Below are 20,739 nucleotides of genomic sequence, written 5' to 3' on the forward strand. Positions count from 1 at the left end.
TGAGCCAAGTGCTCGTTAATCTTTAACACAAATCCATTTCCTAGCGATGAAGGGATAATAATCCATGGGATTGAGGTCCATCAAGCCACAGAAGTTACTAGTTACCACTGTTCTCCAATTATGAGTCTTAACTATAATAATAATAATAATAATAATAATAATAATAATAATAATAAGTGTTGATGAAAGGCGAGCCTTTTATCAATAAACACAAGAAATACTTTATGAAAATACAAGAAAGTTATATTATTGTACCTACTCGATCGCATTCTGCTTTTAACGTTTCAAATAAAATGGCATAATTTGGCAATTTGGACGTTGCGCTAAAAAAAACTATTCTTTCTTTCTTCACCAGATGGCCTGCCGGCGAAATGTCGCTTTATATATAGCAATTTCATCATGAAGTTATAGAATGTGAATTGGGAAGGTCTTGTTTTTTTCTGATTTCTAAACGGATAGTACATTCGCGCGTATATACATTTAATTTGCAAATCAGACAGGTTTGTGAAATCTGTTTGTTTTCAAAATGGCAGTAGATGTTCATGTTGAATACTGGCAAGTATGATATTAGTCTTCTCAATAAATATAAAATTATATGTTTTATTTGACTTCCCCCCCTCTTATTTGATGCTAACATGAAGTTGACCATGTAATTTTCGTAAATAAACCATCGACTTTATGTTAATTGCTATTTTTACATTATATTCACATGTATACGTAAAACTTAGTACATAAAAATTTTAATTTTCAGCATTGCTAGATTTCTCATTGATGTAACATCCTGTATTTTCTAATATGCTTTTATTTCCTCTTTCTGAAGTTATTATGTGACACCTCCAGGGAATCCAAACACTCATCGAGGGAGAGTGTGCCAACAGCATCGAACGATTGATCTCCTTCCAACTACTAATCCCGCCCAAACTTGCTTAACTTTTTTTTCGTGAGCCATTAGTAGCAGAGGCTCTACCAATCGCCTAACCTTTGCTGGCAGAGCTAGTGATAACCGTTATTTAATAATAAAAAAAAAAAAAAAAAAAAAAACACGAAGTAGGTGTAACCAAAAAACATTTTTATATAATTTTTATTTCTGTGTAGTACTCGATCATTAAGTACCACACACATATGCATGTGTGTGTGTGAGGCACTAAAATGCTGGCGATTATGACACACAACTTAGGATGCAGCTCAGAGTAGTACCCTGGCATAACTAACTGCAAGGGAATGATATTAGTGGCATGAGTAATATTCATATTACTAACATCATTGAATATTATGTAGGAGTTGATAAGCAGCATCATTAAACTGAAGCTGCAAAAAAAAAAAAAATGCAGAGGGAGACATAATGACAAAGATTGTCAACATGTTCAGGAGCAGGGCGAAACACTGAAAAGCATGATCACTAGCATGGGTATGGAAGAAGTGAAATTTGATTGTGAGATTACTACTGGCATAAATTTGCAAAATTTTTGTGGGTGGTATTCACATGCTTGTGTGTGTAAGAATGACAATAAATGGACAGCAGTTCCTAATGTGAACATAGAAATAGACAAAACTGTAGATGCTTAGGTTACTATATCAATGCAAATACAGTTATTGTCATGGATTGGATGTGGGTCCATATTTTATGAGAATGCAACAGAACTGGCCTGAGTTCTGCCAGTGTCTCAAATGAGTTGAAAGGAGGCAAAATGGTTTTGTTACATCCAAGAAAGATGTAAAATTTACAGAACAATCCGTATCTCAAGAGTGGTTAAGATACTTGAAAAGTTGGTTAAAAACAATTCGGGTTAGGATGGATAAAAATGATACATTATAGGGAAGGCAGCATGACTTTGTGAAAGGCAGGTTGTACCTTAGCAATTTACTCACATTTTATTTATTTATTTATTTTTTTAAATAATAAACTGACAAATAAAGGAAATGGCTGCACATGATGATATTGCTGGACTTGGTAAAGGCATTTAATAGATACCTCACAAAATTTATTGTATATAATGGTGCTTTGGGATTGGATAAGATGGTAGCTCACAGACAAACAAAAACAGTATATTATGAGGTAAAATCAAAAAGAATGCAGATAACTATGAGTGTAACACAGGATCTGTACTGGGACTACTGCTAGTTAATTCATAAGTTAATGATATAGGAAAAGGTTTGAAGGAGGGGATATACAGTTGCTTGTTGTTGATGATGATATAAAACTGAGGAGGATAATATTAATAAAGGTAAAATAGAGATCCCTAATGTGGAACTGTAATTAGGTGACTGTGAAAAACTCAGGAGACAGTTTGACTATATTTCTGAAGAAGAAATATAAGAAGAACTGAAGATATACCACCAAGGGAATTGGGGATATTTTGCCTGTTAGTGTTAATTTTTATCTACTTTTTTTTTTTTTTTTATTAATATTTGTGTTGGATTCATACTTCATATTCTTCACATCAAAGTTTTCCTCTTTTTTTGGCTGTTTCTGGAATGTTTACACTCTGGATTTTCTTGACACTTTGTCTCAACATGAAACAAATATTTTTGAAGTATTTGCTGTGTTACTTATGTCTTCCTTCTAAGTAGGCATGATGTTAAAGATGATATTTAGTTGTATGTGTTTGGTATTATAGTTTGATGTAGTGTTTTTGTTGCGATTTATTTATTTATTTTTAATGCTTGGGTTTTCTTATTTGCATTATATTTTCTTATCATTGTAGTGCATCATGTGATTTACAGTACTTATGATATGAATTACAAATATGCCATGTGGTTTGTTGATTTCTCAGTTATCAGAGAGCAGCATCTCTCTATAAGCATACCTTCTTCATAAGATGAAATCTTGGAACAGTTAAACTTGTGTTTAATTTTTTTCACTGTGTTCTTTTCATTCCATTAAACCTTAATATAAGATTACAAATCCATACTCTGATGTTTCAACACAAAAAATATGTAATTTCACTCCTGTTTTAAAAAAAATATATACATAGGGTGAGAAGGGGGGCAAAAAGTCCAAAATGATAAGCCTGATGGATGATAAATGAAATACATTTGTTACTTTTGGAGTGAACTGTAATTCATACTATAACCAATGTTGCACTGACTGCATGCAACTGTAGTATCCTGAACAGCAGCAGTGACTTCGAGGTAATTACTATAAAGATAACAGAAGCTTACATCAAATAATCCACTATGGATGCTGATTTAGAAAAAATCTCATGCAATAGGATATTGTCAATGTGGATAATACTTTACCAGTGAAAAATCTTTCAGTTTCCTGCTGAATCAATCTTTAATAATATGGTCTTAAATTTTGGTGATGCTTAAAAAAACAACAAAGGATTATTACCTTAGATGTTTATATGGCTATGGAAATTGATGACATATCATCACGTATTTTTAAAGAATGTACAAAAGTGTTAACCGTGCCCTTGTCCTGGTTATTTAATGAGTCTTGCAGTAGGTTCAGTTCTTAAGGTGTGGAAAGAAGGCAAAATAATACCTTTCCACAAGCATGGTTCGAGAACAGAAGTTTCCAATTACAGATCAGTCTGTATATCTGCAGTTGTGATCAAAGTGTTGAAAAAATTGGTTAGAAATAGAATACAGGATTGGGTTGATGAACATAAGCAATGAATATCTTTTGTTTGAAGTTTTTCTACTTGGTTATACTATAATTTAAAGATACCAAGAAATTTTATATTTGATTTAATCCTTTATCCAAGTGTAAGCGCAAATACTTTATTATAATACATTTGCTAATCAGATGCAGAAAAAATTCATTCAGAATTGAAATGCTATTTTCATTCAGAAATACCTGTTGATATAGTATAATATTCTTTCTCATTGGACAGTAGTCCATTTTGAAATCCAAAATGGGCTACTGTCCTATTTTGAACACTTGGATAAAGGATTAAACCAAGTATATATAATTTTTTGGTATCTTTAATTTACAATGAATATCTTATAGGCTCGATGTGCATCTATGTTCACATATATATATTTTTAAATTACAGTGATGCGAGACATTTACTGCTTTTTTTTAATTGCTATTATTACATGGAGAACTCCATGCAGTCAGTAGACTCATCAAGAGAAGTGCTAAATATTATGCCAAGCATTTACATAATATCAGTTATTATTATGTGACACTACTAGGGACTCATCGTAGGAGGACACACTACTCCACTACAACTCATTGTCTCCTTTACTTAATGCTCTGACTACAGATACTACTACCATCACCACATAGCGCCATTTACTGCCCTCCACTAGTATATATTGTCCATAAATTGTGTGTTTACTTGACCAATTTGCATGTATGCAAGATGAAAAAAATCTGAGTTTCTGGGAGAAAAAACCCTGCTATCCCACCTTCAATTGAAAAAGCCCATATAAAGATTCCTCTTGTCACAACAAGAATTGGAAGGATGCAATGTGCCATCATCATTGCGATAAGGAGGCACAAACTTTGCTTCAAACATTCATTGAAATGGCACCTACAAGAAACTCTGGTAACCTATTCCACTCATTCATCTCTCTCTCTCTCTCTCTCTCTCTCTCTCTCTCTCTCTCTCTCTCTCTCTCTCTCTCTCTCTCTCTCTCTCTCTCTCTAGACAAACTGATCCTCACAGCTTTGCTAAACAGTTTTCAGGGATGATTTCTAGTTCTCCCCGTCTGACCTGTACTGAAAAATTTCCTCTATATGAATTCTATAAAAGCATTTCAGCAATTTCTATGTCTCTATATCATCCTTTTCCCACCTGTGAGCCAATTTCTGTAATAACCCACAAATCTACAACCCATCCTCATAAGGAGCATTCTATAGACCTGCCACCATCACATTATGTAAGGGTAACTGTGGCCCCCCAGTTGATGTTGAAATTTATGTACACAAATGCCCGAAGTATTAAAAATATAGGAGAGGATTTTTTGGCATTGGGCAGCGTGACTTGGGCAAAATTATTGGCATCAGTAAGACCTGTTGTCGGAGAATGATGTAGTCAGGGATGAATTATAATGGATACTGTATTTTCAGAGAAGATAGAGAAAAATAGGACAGGAAGAAGGATATTTGATAACTGAAGAACTTCAACTAACAAGAAGAGTTAAGGAAGATTGTTAATCTGAGGGAAAAGGTTCACTTGAGGCTGTCTAGTGTAAGACAGAAACCAATAGGACAAAATATGTTGTTGGTTGCTGCTATAGACCTGGGGATGGGGGGGAGGTTCAGAAAGAGATGTGGATGATATGCATAGACAGATTAGCAAAATGAGTGCAGCCAAGCAATTATCATGAGAGACTTTTCTCCCTCCAATCTATATGGGAATATATATTGGAGGGAGGAAAGGGCACATGACCAAATGGAAATGGAATTTATTCAGTTACTAAGGGATAATTACCAGAAACAGCATGTGGTGGTGGAGGAGATCAGGAGTATGAATGTGGGATCTGGTAATGGCATCAGAAGATCTATTATAACTACAGTAGCAACTCTACCTCTGATCAGAGAAAGTGACCATGCATTCTTGTCCTGGGAAGTTGGCTACAACATATTGAATTTTCAGATCAGGAAAGTTTATGTGGGACTACAAAGCTAGGTTGTGACAAACTTAGAAGGCAACTTGGAGCAGTGTCATGGCATAAGGAACTATACAGATTAAATGTCATTAGTGCATGGGAAATGGTCAGGAGGATTAAGTGGATAAGTAGCAATATAAAGCAGGAGATGAAAATCAGAAAGCACTGTGGAAGGAATAAAAACAAAAAAGGTGATCAGCGCATGCATATGAGCAATATAAGCACAGGCAAGTATGGAAGTCTAAAGCATGTTTTGAAAGAAAATTATCTAAGCAGCCAAAGTAAATCCAAAAGAGTTTTTTTGCTACGTAACAAGTAAGAGAAAAAATGATTATGGAAAGAAAACTTTACTCAGTGCTGATGGTAGGAAAGTGACTTTGCAGTTTCTGATGTGACAGACTGATATGAGAATTGATGTAGATGAGGTACTTGGTGTATTGAACAGTATCAATGTGAATACAGCAGTGGGCCTGCATAGTATGTCAGCTTGTGTGGTATGTGAATATGCAAATGAACTGGCAGTGCCTTTGACAAAGTTGTTTAATGTAAGTCTTGGCTCTGGCAATGTTCCAAGGAAGTGGAAAGAGGATAAGATAGTTCCATTACATAAAAGGTAGCTCCAAGACAGAAATAGCAAATTACAGACCATTGAGTATCTCTGGAGTGGTGGTTAAAGTACTGAAAAACTTGGTTAAAAGTAAAATTCAGGAATACTTAGATATGAACATGATACTCTACTGGGGGAGAGCATGGTTTGGTAGAAGGCAGGTCTTACCTCAGTAATTTATTCACATTTTATAATAAGGTGACAGTGGAATTGGATACTATACTAACAGTGATACTATACTAATTGGATACTATACTAAGATAAGTCAACTGCTAGTGTTACCTGCAGTGGATGACCCACCACATTCAACAAACATGACCATAGCTGTTTAATTATGAAGGATGATATGTAAAAACTACCATTTGTCAGTTTTTACACATTGAATACAGAGTTTGGCATCAACTGTAACACGAATCCCTACAAAAACATTCAGAACTGAGGCTCACAATATGGGTTTCCATGGTAGGATGGCGATCCCTACATTCCTGAATCAACATGCAGCATCATCTTCAGTGGTGCAAAGAGCCTACAGTGTGATGTGGCTAAACTGGATTTATGGTGCAATGGGATAAACTGGAGCATCAGGTGAGGTTAAGGGCATCTGCCTCACAACAGTCCATGACCTCATTGCATGCCTACAAGAAGAATGGTTCCAAAATTTCCATTGATCACTATTGTACACTTGTGGAAAATATACCCATAGGATTGCTGTAGTAATTGCAGTGAAAGGAGGTCCTATTATACCTTGGCTGTTTGTTCCTTGTCTATGGTGTCTGTTGACTTCTTTCCAAGCAAATATACCCCTGGCCTATAGCAGCAATGAACTGTATATTTTATTGTCTTGGCCTCTATCTCACATTGGATATCCTCAGATGTACTGCTCATCAGCCATGCATTTCATACGCTTAACTTCAGTTTTTGTTGGCTGCAGTTTCTCTATTATTAATACTTCACCCACTCCACCACATACACTTTTTCTCTCATTTCTCCCTGAAAATACAAATTGTAATATCACTCTTGACCCACATTTAGTCTTGCATTTTGTAACGACCTACCCATCAGATTGAAAGTGTGTGTGTGTTCAGGGCTGCCTGAACACATACACTTGTTAGCATCTTCCTGATAGCTCTGTTTTCCATTATTTTCCACTTTCAGTTGCTCACTGAATGTTCTCTAGGCATCTAACTCTAAAAACATTCAAATGGAGTCCATCAGTTACGTAAGTCTTTTTGTCCATTCAGATTCACTCTATCACTTCAACTGAGTCAATTCATAGATTATTAGATTATTTTCTCACTTTTATCATGCCACAAAAAACAGTCTTTGCTCTCTTTTTCTTTTTTGGCTATTTCCAGTAACTTTCATTACTTATATCATTTTCATTTCTTATTCTCTCTATATATATTCATTTATATATGCATGCTTATTGCTTTTCATATTGCTTGTACATGTGCTTTTCAACTTGTTTTACTTTCTGCCTACATTGTAACAGCTTCTCTAACATCCTCAGCCTTTATACAGAAAACATGATTTAGTCACACCCTTATCAAGCACACCTCACATATATATCCTTTCCTCTCACTGTTGCTTGAGCTCGCCTTTTGTACTATGAAAAACTACATGAATGCACAATTTCTCTCATCACTTCTACCTTCACATATATCCTTCATCCCTTTTCTCATGCTGTTATTCATATTTCACTTGCATGCCTTTCATCAATAGCATCCATCACTTTGCTTTCTCACTTATATAAATTAACAGTTTTAACACTGAATCTATGACCTTAAAAAAATTATTTTCTCTCACACTGCAGAGTATGAAAATTTAAAGTGAGGTCTTATGATCATTGTCAAACTTTGGCTTGCATATTATTATTATTATTGCCAGCCTGGCTGGCCGAGTGGTTAGCTTATCCGCTCTCCAGTCAAAAGGCTGCGGGGTCGAATCCCGCCGTGGGCATGGATGTTTGTGATTGTCCTTGGAAATACCAGTGGTGGTGGTGGGCGGCGGTAGATGGCATTGGTGTAGTTGCAGTTAGTTGGTGGATTGAGTGGCAGAGATCAAGTTGTAGAGCAGGTGCCCTCCCTCGATGAGTCTTTGGACATCCCTGGGGATGTCTAATAATAATAAAAATTGAAAATGCTGCTAAACAGGATGCCCAAGACTTTTTTAAGCACGTTAATTGTAAATAGAAAATGTTTGTAGAAATAGAAAAATATAATTACTTTTATGTGTTTTAAATGATTCTGTAGTAATAATTTAATAATTGGTATAGCATTCCACTAGTGTTAATTTACTTTTTATTTTGGAAGTTCAAACAAAATATTTATCTCATTTACTTTTCCACTTCGATTTTCAGTGGAGCATGAGGATACGAATCTCGCTTCAAGGAAATGCAAAGACAAATTCTGAATGCAGTTCCTGAAGCAAATGTAACTGGAGAAGTGGGAAGGTTATGTAAGAGCATATTTTATTTATTCAGTATTATGTTTGAATTAGGCAAAAATTGTAAAGTTTAGATAAATCTTAGTGCTGTCATGTGAATATACATTACAATAGGCTATTTCTCTTAGCTGCCATTAATTATTATAAATTAAAATAATTTAGGTTTTTTTATATATTTCATTTCCTATTTTATTTCATTTAAATTTATATATTCATTCACATTTCATTTAAAATGAATTTCTTTTTTTGTATAAAATGTTCAGGAATTAATAAGATTATAAATTAATAATCACTAACAGCTTTTTAGAATTTGTGATCATGTGTATGAGAAATCTGGAATTGAAAACCATGCTCTGGATGCTTCTTCATGTAGGGTTAAATGAAAGAAGGCAACTACTGCATAGAAGTTGCTATATGTCTGAGAGACTTTTTTTAGAATCAGCTATGAAACACTTCCCCTAACCTTAATAAGTATGGCTGCATTAATTTGCCTAAGATTTGCGAGTTACTAAAACCATAGGACATTAGTTTCTCATTAGTTACAATTTGAATTGTCACTAAGCAGCCTGCCTTCTTTAGCAGGCTTTGATGTTAGACACTGAGCAACAATCGATCCAAGAGCAACAGCATATTTCTCCAAACCTTTCCATGGTATGTTTCCAGTGATGGGTGATGTAGGCTGAGATGTCAGTTGTGGATCTTAATTGGCAGTATCCATACTGGTGGGTGCTTATTAACTAGTCAGGGTCTGTACCAAAGTTGTTTTGACTGTTGATGACTTTGTCCATTAATTTGAAGAGGAATCTTGCCAGTCTCCATAGACTGAGGGTGATGGGTCGGTGTTTGACAGTAAACTATCTCCCTTATTTAGAATATGCTGGATATTCTAAATGCCAGTATGGTTTGAGGCTGTATAATGAATAGTTTGTGTATTTAAATGCTCCCATGAAATTAGTGACATTTGTTTTATTTTGTTATTTTCTTAGAATAATTAAGTTTTTATAGTAATGTTACTGCTTATTTTTGTGTATTAATAGTATTTGATATATTTCCTGATATTGTAATATCATGACATATACCAAAGTTGTACCATAAAATGGCACTAAAACCTTGGAAGAACAACAGCAGCAACAAACTGGAATGTAAGTGAAATTGTTAACAAGGTGGCCTGCCCCAGTGAATACAGTCATGCCATTTTGGAAACTGATGAGGATATCAAGTATGAATCAACTTTGGAAATATTAAGACTCAAGCACATCATTAGGCAGAATGACAAAGAAATTAAAAAAAAAAGTTGAAGTGGTTAGAGAGGCATTGAAAGGACAAGATGAATTGTGAACAGCAAAAGGAGAAACAAAAGCACTGAATCAGTGATTTTGGTGGATAAAATTGATTACAAAAAGGAGGATGTTATGTGGTATGGAGACAATTTTAAAAACATGCAATTGATTACCTTGTTACTATTTCCAGCTTTCCGAATGCTAAAATTAAAATTTGATGAATGTAATTGAAAAGCAGGAAAAAAACACAAAAAAGATTGTAGTTCTGGTAAAGCCAAATGATTTGTCTGACAGTATCAGAAAATATATTAAACAGCTACTAGAAGAAGTGAGAGTGAATAGTGAGGAAGTAAAAATTGTTACTATATTACCTAGATAATATGATAACACAGAATTGAGGATTGATGGCAAGCAATTCAGTCTGCAGGATATGTAAAAAGAATGATTGCAAGTTTCTAGATGTGTGGAGTGAGTTTGAGGGCAGAAGGGGATTTATATCAGAAAGATATCTTGCACGTGAATGTGTTTGATATCAAGGGTCTCAAGAAATTATCTATTAGTATGAGACCTAATATAGAGTCAGGGAACTAGATTATAATGGGAGGAATTTTGTGAATGTATATGTAAGAATGACTAAAGTTATGCAACTATTAATATAAAAACACACAAATATGTGTAAGGATATCTGTAAGTGAATCATTGAATGTGGACACAAATTTTGAAGTTGTCCAACTAAGTTATGAATATCACCTAGATATCATACAGATTACAGAGAAGAGTATACAAAAAAAAAAAAAAAAGCATCTAACTTATGTCTATACACAGATGCTAGGAGTATAAGAAACAAAAAAGTTGAATGTTGCCTTGGTGAATACACTATTATGCTCAGATTGTAGGCATTAATGAGAATATGGCTATCAGGAAGCCATTGTACTAACTGTTATGGAGTGTAAAGGTTACAGTATTTTTAGGAAGGATGGGCAAGATAGGAGAGGAAGGGTTTGCTGCTAATAATATCAGATGATTTGAGTCCAATTAGTGTAGATAGCTATGATTGCAATATTAGTGACAGGTTTCCATGTGACAGTGAGTTTGAGGCTATTCAATGTGTAGCAGAGTCTAACATGGTGGGGTTGTTGCTGCAGACCTAGTGGTTTCTATAGTCCAGTAGTCCTGCTAGTGACGATGAAATGCATTGCCAGATAAACCTATTGGGTACTAAACAATTAATGATCATAGGTAACTTTAATTATCTGAACATTCATTTCTCTGTATCCTCATTGGATACAGTGAAATCTCATGAGAACAATGAAGTCAAATTTATTGTGCTGTTGCATGACAATTTCCTTAAGCAGCATATGATAGAAAGAACTTGTAAAATCTCTCATGATAAATAACTTATGTTCATTTTTACATGTTTTTCTAAGAAGATTTCACTTAAATTAATGTCAATTTTGTCTATAATAATCTTGTATTTGTGTGGCACATGTCATTATTGACATCACATTCAGATGTCAATACATGACAATATGTGGAAGTTTTGAGAGACGCATGCATGCCTGTGTACAGTGGAAGGCCAGGAATTTATAAGATGAAACATTAAGAAAGACTTATTATCTTTGTCAATCTTCTCTTACCTGGGTCTGTTGTTGGTAATCGAAAGAGAGCATTGTAGGTCTTAGGTTTCTCACTCTTCTCTTGCCTGGGTCTCTCACCACGTGAGGTCTGTTGTTAGTAATCGAAAGAGGTCTGAGAATTCTCAATCTTTTCCCACCTGGATCAACCACCAGTGAGAAGTATTGTGTTGGTCGTTGGAACATCTCACTAGGAAGGAACTGCACATTGCCACCATGTTAAGGGTCCTAGAGGACACAGATAATCGACAATTCGAACAAAGAAGAAATTTGGTGGGAAGTCAAAAGCAAACCAGCAGAAGGAAAGAAAGACAGAAAAGACCACTTTCATATGTGAAAAAAATTCATGTAAAAGTTGGTGCTGAAAGAATTGTAAGTAATTATATATTTGATATTTCCGAGCAAGAATGTACATCAGGTGTGTCTGCTTATGGGTACAATAAGATTGTGTAAATTAATATTGAAATAAGCTCACTCAAGGTGTGTCTTAATCTCAACTGTCTATAATAAATTATTGCAAGAGAAAGAAGAGTACTGTACTAAATAATGTAAATTTAAGGTATGCCTTATTTTCAGTTGTGTATTTATGACTAGCAGGATATTCTACATTGTGATTTAACTTTAAAGGAAGAAACATAGAACGAAGCCTGAATCAGGAACAATGAAATTAACAAAGACTTGTAATGTTATTGTGTGTGTGTGTGTTTTAATGGATCAGACCGTGTAAATATTCCTCTTTGATTTAATTAAATGGTTTGTGAACAACACGTTTGACTGATTCTGTCAATGCACTATCCTGAAAATTTTGAACCTGCATAAGATTAAGTGATCAATAATCAAGCCATAACTAAGATAAAGATTAACATAAGCAGGGAATGCTAACAATATCTGCTTTGTCTTTGATTAAAAAATCTTATAAACTCGCACTCAATACATAGTCTAACTGGCACAGTTGTAAAACAAATAAATTTGTTAGACCATTATGGTCTGACAAATTTATTTAACAAATAAATGGCAGCAGTCGACCATTTATGACATATCATGAAATATAAGTAAAGAACAAAAAAAAAAAAAAAAAAAAAAGATGAAGCAGGGTTACAAGAAGAGAAGAATAACAAACTCAAGGCCAAAGAATATTAAACCTAATCATGGTGTTAGCCGGAGATTTTGATAAAAGATGCGACTATTCTTTCTCCTGTTGGTGATAGTGATCATGCAGTAGTGATGGGATAAGTAGCTAAGGGTATGGATGTTCCAATTAGAAAAGATTACATGCTGAACTTCAAAGCAGGAAATTATGACCAACTGAGAAGAATACTATGTTCAAACTCATGGTATCAGTTTTTTTAATATTGATCTCATACACTAGAGATCAAAAGACCTATGAGCACATCAGTGCAGATAACAACTGAAATAGAAGTTTATTTATTTATTTTTATTTATTTTTTTAAGAGCTGCAAGTTGTAATCATTTGGAAATACTTCATGAGGAAGGCTGTTCCAGAGGACAGAAGTGGACAGAGAAGAAGCAGATTCATTGCATTTGCACATAAATAGATTCTGGACAGATGCTGCTCTTGTATTATCAGGTGCAACTGAAAGTGAAAGAATGATAGTTGCAACTTCACGAGCATTGAACGTAGAAGTACCTATAGAAGAGATACAGTGCTAAAACCTGTCATCTGTGAGATAGAGGTGGAAGTGAATATGTATATATTCACTTCAACCTCTATTCATCATCAGTGTGTGCCTAATTGCTCCCCTCAAGGAAGACAGTATCAAAGATTTTAAGGGAAGTTTTAGGTGCACCACTTCAAACATGTGAGGATATTCTAGGTATGGGCAGATTTGGGATTTGTATATAGTTATGAGTTGGTTGTGTGTAAAATATCATTTTGAATGAAAGAGAATACCTAGTTTCTTGGATACTGAGGAGGCTTTTGATGTAATGTGTTTATGCCTGGAGAGACTGGAGATAAACTTTAGTCCAAACAGAGAGAGATCTGATCTTGTCTGGTGATTTGTGTTACTGAGGGTAAAGGTAGGTGAACTGAGACCTCTTTTGTGAGAGAAAGGACATGACTGTGTTTTGGCAGCACTAAACATGCAAAAGCTGCCCTTGCCCCACTGAAGGATAGTATGAAAATCGTTGTTTAGATGATCTTGTAGCCCAGGATATCAGAGTACTGATGATTTGTCGAATGAGTAGGAAGAGTGGAGAGTACTATCATCAGCAACGCTGTGGATAGGATTAGTGGTGATTGCAAGTAGGTTGTTTACAAGAGAATGAGAGTAGATGATAGGACAGAGCCTTGAGGCACTTTGCCATTGATGGTAAAGCTCGAAGAGAGGGTGGCAGGTTGACCAAAGGATGGCAATGTGTTGAGCAGGCCATGATGCTACACATGGTCGAAAAGCTTTGTCAACAGCACAAGTTTCTGCAAACCTTTTCATGGCATGTACAGTGGCGGATGATGTAAGCTACAAGGTCATCTGTGAATCTTGAATCGTGGAATCTGTACTGGTGGTCGCTGATTAATTGGTGGGCCTCTCCTCTCTGTAGTGGAGAAGTTGGCTATAATTTTCTCTATTATTTTGGAGAGGATTGAAATGATGGCAGTTGGTCAGTAGATTGATGGTTGATGTCTGTCACCCTTTTTTTGGAATAGGATGGATGTGAGATTGCTTCCATGCATTGGGATAAGTACCAGATATGTATAGTAGATTGTAGAAATGATGCAGGACTGGTGTTAATTCTAGAGCCCAATGTTTAAGAACAATAGAGAGATGCCATCACAATCAGAAGACTTTAGGCCAGGATGTTAGCTTTATCTTTGGGTGAAATAACAGTGGTGCCATCAGGATGAGAGAGGGGTGGAAGTGCAGTAGAGCAGAAGTTGCATCCAGTGGCCTTACAAGGGACCAGAAAGTATGCCATTCAAACAGGAGGCAAGTTTTTGCTGTTGGCCTTTATGAAATCATATTTGGATCTATTGATGACTGATTTGAATATTTATTAAAAGAACAAGTAAGACCACAGTAATAACTTTTAAATAATAAGGATTTCCTGAAAAAAAAAAACACCATGCTCCACTATAGTAACTTTAAAAAAAGAAAGACTGTTTTTAGAATCTGTGGCAGCACTCAGAAATCAACCGAATTTAAATAAATACGGTTGCATAAAACTTCCCAAAATTTGAGGAACATTAATTATCAGAGATCCCACTTTACATCCTATGTCACCATAGAGGGTGACATAGGATGTAAAGTGGGATCAAATGTCCATAGAGGGCACAGCATCTAGATAGGACTTCAGAGTCACCCACATGTTATATTATTATTATTATGTGACACCTCCAGGGAGTTCAAAGACTCTTCGAGGGAGAGTGTGCCAACAGTATCAAACGATTGATCCCCTTCCACTACTAACTGCGCTCAAACTTGATTAACTTTTTTGCTTGAGCTATTAGTAGCAGAGGCTCTACCAATCAACCAACCTTTGCTTTCTTGCTTTTTGTGTTGTATTTGAGTGTGTTTCCCTGAAAATGTCTCAGTGATCGAGATGAAATATTGGAAGTATTAAAATTTAGTTTTAATCCTTTCCTAGTGCTGTAAATATTCCATTAAGTCTCCAACATGATGTCCTCACAGTACTTAAGCCTCAACACACAGGTTGAATAATGTCATTGATATGAGAATTGAAATATTTAGATTAATACTGATAATAAATTAGTTATTTTTCTCAACAGCACTATATATGCTATACCTTTTTGCAAAGAAATGTATGTTTACTTATAAGCAAGTAAGTAAACATATATATTGCAGGCATGTGCATTCCTTTATTGATAGCATCTTTATATGTGGGTAAGGATTAATGTCCTTTATTTTTTCAAATAAAGGACAGTGGCATTTGAGTGTTTTTATGTATCCCACAAAGTATAGTAATTTCACAGAGAGATCTTGTTTGCCAGAAAGCAAAGACCAAGAAATTACAATGAATAAAATTTGATGAATAGTGAACTTTAACAATTTACAAATCAAGATTTCTTTGGTTTTGAGACATCTTGTTCAAGATACCAATATTTTAGGGCACATAAAGCCAGTTTCCCAACATTTTATCCTCTAGATCAGGAGGATCCTGATATTTTCTTGTCATCTAAATTTAAATCCTATGACAGCCGACTGGATCCAAATCCCAATCCCCTATCATTAAACCAGTACTCAGCACTCAACCACTATGGGCTTGTTGTACATATTCATTCTTATTCTGAAAAATCACTTTTACATTCTTAGGCTGCTGTTTGTTAATTTGTGGAAAGAAAAACCCTGCCATCTCCTTATGAGACTAGCTAACTAATCTTAGTATTTTTCTTTCAAAAAAAAATGTTCTTTATATCTATGATCAGAATCAAGTCTATCTTTTTAAACCAGAGGACATGCATCATCCTTCCACCTGCATTAGAAAATATATTGGCAACAGTGTTAATCAGCATTTACAAAAATGGACTTCATGAAAAACAAGTTTGAGTTTTGATTGTATCTAGTCATTAAATTCTAAAATTTGCTTCAAATATCAAATGCAACTTTGGCTTCATGTTTAGAACAGTTACTGCTGAAAATCTAATAATGAAAACCTTCTAATTATTTGGTTGCTTAGATTTACAGGATAATATAAATATTGTCTGTAATTATGTATAATTATAGACAAAATTTGCATTCCACAATAATAAAAGGAAATTTTTTCTGAAAGATAATTTTGATATTTTATTTATTTTCAGTGACTAAGGATCTAGACCACATGTTACCATTAATTTTTCACCTCTCATTCAGACTGTGAAGCAGACTAATTGGTTTGCTTCACAATTTCAAGCAAGAGTCTGTCTGACCCTTGCTTAAAATTGCTGTAATGTACTGTGACCTTCTTCATTAACAGGAATAGTCACCATGTCATTTTTATTCCATTGTTTTTAGCATCAACTTACTTTACCATATCATCTGTTGTCCTTAGTTCTTGATAGTGTACTGTAATTACATATTACTACATTATGTATGCTGAAACTACTACCAGTACAAAAAAAAAAAGTTTATATAATTAAATTTCACTCCTACAAACTTTTTATTCATTAAATTTTATATTTTTAGCTTCCTATGAAGTTAGTATTAATGGTGTGGAAATTTTTTCAAAACTACAGCAAGGTGCTTTTCCATCAATGGAAGAGGTAATTATTGAATTAAAATTTTTTTTTTTTTTAAAGCATACATTTATGTTACACACATTATTATTCAAAATATAAAAATTTAGATACAGTACAGTCCCAATTATATGGCTCTTATCTGATATGCACATGTGATGTGCATATCAGGTAATCTGAATATTATTTTAGGATTAAAATAATTTTTAATTATTTTAATCCTAAATCTTGACTCAGCTATTTACATTGTTGAGATGTACACAAATTTGAACTATATCCCCTGTCATTCTTTTTGTCTCTCTCAGTCCATGATGTTAGTGCAGTTTTTTTCTTTTAATGTCACCCAGTGGACCAACATGTACTTGAAACATTACAAAAAAAAAACATTGCCATATGCTTTTATTGATGGGAAATGGTATGCTAGATCTACTAAAGAAGTCAAACCTAAAAGATGTCATTTACTGGATTGCACAATCACGGGATGAAATGGAATCATAAAACCTGGAAAGATCATGAAGAAAATCAGTTACCAAACATGGAAATGAACAAGAAATGGTTTGGAAAAATGGTGATAATCAGCTATTTTTGTTATAAGAAATTCCAGGCTGTGAGAAAACAAATGATGATGGTACACAGGAACAAATGCAGAATGACAAGTAACATGAACTGACTGAATTTGACATAATTACTATGTCATGTTCAGTTGAGAATGAAGATGAAAAAAAAAAAATGGCACTAAGACTGTGTTGGGACTAGACATAGAGAAAAGGTGTCATACAAAGTTATCAAGGCCCTTAAAATATTACCAGCTTATGTAAGAACAACAACAAGAAGCGATTACTTCTGTTGTCATGCTATTCAGATACTACCTACTTGGTTGGCCAGCAGATTGCAGATTTGAATTTCATCTTGGTGTAGATGTTTGAAAAGCTCTTTAAGTGGTAGAAGTTTCATTGTCTGGTGTGATACTGCCACCCTGCTTCTTGCAGATCTAAGGTGGCTTGAAAAATATCATTTAGTCTCTAGAGTATGGTCGATGATTTACCTAATGTCAGCTCTTTGCTTTATTCGGACGATGTTATACTTCTAACAAATTTGCTACAAGTCTGCAAGATTCTCTGACTAAATTGAATAACTGTTGTGATAAATATAGTATGAAGGTCAGCAATAACAAGACAAAGACAATGAAAATAGGTAGAAGCTTTGAAAATGTCAACTGCATTGTGAATGGAGAACCTGTGGAACAAGTAAAACATTTCAGCTACTTAGGCACGATTTTTAGTGATGATGGTAAATTAAATATGGAAATAGATAACAGAATTAACAAAGCTGGTATGGTAGGAAGTCAATTGAATAAATTCATATGAAATAAGAGAGAAATTAGTCAGAACACTAAATTAGGTGTAGTGTTCAAACCAGTTTTAACTTATGGATCTGAGAGCTGGGTTAGAAGTGAAACACTTGACCAAAGACTAGGGACTGCAGATATGAGAGTCCTGAGAAAGATTAGGGGCACGAACAGATGGCATCAATGACAATATCATATTAAAAACGAGAATATGAGGAAAGAACTTGTACTTGTCAGCATTCAGGAATGCATTAGCAGAGTTAATCTCAGGTGGTATGGTCACTTAAACAGAATGGGCATTGAAAGATTAGCAAACAAGTGTTCTCTGCTAAGTTGGCAGGAAAACGACCCAGAAGAAGACCTAGATATAGGTGGATTGATACAGTAAAAAAGTGCCTTAGAAGATAGAAATATAAAATCTGATAATGTTGGAGTCTTGTCAAGTAACAGACTGATTTGGATGAAAATTGTAGATAGGAAGTTAGTAATGATGTAAATTTTTCATGTAGTACTATTGTATCCTGTACACCCCTTGAAGATACTTGGCAGGAATTTCATGATGACTTACAGATTGCAAATGGAAATGTATAGTCAATCCCAGACTTATTATGTGACTTATGGCAAATGCTACTTACTATGGTCATCCCATTAATACATTCACCAAATATCACTTCACTCTTGCAACCTACAGAGGATGTTATTCTTAAGACATATTCAATAAATATTTTTGTTCGAGCTAATGGTGAGAAAACCCCTCAGACTTTTGTAGATACAGTAAAACCCCTTTATTACACTTTTCAGGGGACTGATGGAAAAAAAAAGTGCAAATAGTAGGAAAGTGTAAATAGCAGGAAATGTAAAAAAACATTTAAAAAAAGGCTAAAAGATGACTTACTGTTAGTATGTGAGTCTACATACTAGATTACAAAATTTAATAACTGAAAATAAATGAATTTACAATCTTTAATTGTTTTTGCTTTTCGTTTTTTTTTTTTTTTGTTGACATAGCACCAGATTGCTTCGCATTGAGTTCAATCCTTGACCTGTTTTTTTACTATCGCGTTCAAAGTGGACACGGAGAGTCCAAGATCTTATGCTAAATGCACACGTGTTCAGGCATGCCAATTTACACGTCGCAGAATTGCCATCTTTTCTTCTACCGAAATATATTTTCTGTCTTTTTTCTCCATGTTACTAACATGGATAATCCACCACCACAACTTAAAAGCAACTTTCACATGCTAAATTACGTTGCAGAAATTCTGCAATATCAATTCGTACTATGATTGAAAAATCACGGTATCGCTCATCACTACAATACTGCTGCATGCACGCAAGTCACCATGATGGCGGAAACCAAACTACAGCCGAAAGCAATGCCATCTGAGAACAGAAATGCGCAGATTTCCGCTGAAATCGATTCAAAAATCGGTATTGCCACCGAGGAAAAAAACACAAATCAGGGGAATTAACATCCACATCAAGTTGTTAATGGCGGGAAAACAATACATCGTAAGAATAGGCGTTAAGACGGGACCAACAGAAAATGGCAGGAAAACTTAAATTGCGAGAACGTAAAAACGGGGTTTTACTGTATATCTTGCAGATGCAGCTGTTAGATCCTGAATGAAGGAATCTTGCAAAGAAATCATTCATTCAGGATTTAGCTTGATAAATATTACTAATTAAGGAGATATCTGCACATCAGCTAATAATTATGAAAAATTATTTTATGTTATGTGATAATGTGTAGTCCATATATGCCATATATTGAAATTTATTCCTGTATAACTGAAATGAGAAGCAGAGAATTTTGTGTCAGAATAGTAAGAATTATGTAAGGGAATTATTAAGTTATTTGAAAGTCCCATTAAGCTGTCTAGTACATTACGAAACTTCCAGAAAGATAATAAGTAGTAATCCGGAATAATTGTGTATAATCTGTACGAGTCGAGCGTAGCGATGGAGGCTGTACTTACGCGGAAAGTGATGTCAGAACGACTACCTGAAATAGGGTAACCCCAACAGATTAGGAAGAGTGTAGGATCACCCAAGGGGCATGAACTGTGAGGTTGGTGTGGTAAAAAACACATCGAATAGAGGGTGCATGAAAGGGTGAATAAAAGACTATGTGCGCCATATTACATCGCTTTTTCTTCTTCGGTTCCTGGATTCCAGTTTTAGGAGGTTTGTCAGCGGATTCGTGAGAGAGTGGTGGGTCGACTACAGTGATGTCGGACGAGGGCTATTCTTGAGAGTAGCCCTCGTCGATCAGCTTCCCTAGGATTTCCAAGTGAAGCTGATCGTGTTATGACGGCCTATGCAGAATCGACCCTTCGAATAAAGTCCCATGAAAGAGAACGGAGAAAATTTCCTGCGGAGTGGTAGACAGCACACCGCAGTTCGGAAATGATTCAAAGAAAAGCATAGTGCATCGCCAGGTGCAAAAGACGGCCGATAACTATACGGTAAGGTAATCCAGATCTACATGAGATAGCAGTATGAAATCTGAAAGGATCCAGTAATGTAGAGAATTTCATTCTATGTTAAAAATTGCTTAGAAGAATGAGAAATTTGTGTATACTGTAAACTAAGGACACTAATAGAGAACTTTTAAGTGAGAATTTGATTGAATTAGTTAAGACCACGTGGAACAAAGAAGAATTGCT

The 20,739-nt window shown here is 34.9% G+C and overlaps 1 protein-coding gene across 2 annotated transcripts in view; it reads left to right on the plus strand.

Annotated features, from left to right (window-relative positions):
• The first annotated feature begins 362 nt into the window (after nucleotides 1-362).
• LOC150093667 (migration and invasion enhancer 1) overlaps nucleotides 363-20,739 on the plus strand; it is a 28,028-nt gene continuing 7,651 nt past the window's right edge. The window contains exons 1-3 of one of the 2 annotated variants that reach the window (XM_090412777.1): nucleotides 363-559; nucleotides 8,532-8,629; nucleotides 16,673-16,749. In XM_090412777.1, the coding sequence (XP_090268903.1) occupies nucleotides 8,566-8,629; nucleotides 16,673-16,749 (141 nt within the window). In that variant the 5' untranslated portion in view covers nucleotides 363-559; nucleotides 8,532-8,565. The remainder of the gene's footprint in view (nucleotides 560-8,531; nucleotides 8,630-16,672; nucleotides 16,750-20,739) is intronic. The other variant, XM_090412776.1, reaches the window with a different exon arrangement.

The sequence above is a fragment of the Typopeltis vanoorti genome, chromosome 23, assembly GCF_054136105.1.
Source record: "Typopeltis vanoorti isolate ZY-2024b chromosome 23, IOZ_Tvanoo_1.0, whole genome shotgun sequence".
In the NCBI taxonomy this organism is placed as follows: domain Eukaryota; kingdom Metazoa; phylum Arthropoda; class Arachnida; order Uropygi; family Thelyphonidae; genus Typopeltis; species Typopeltis vanoorti.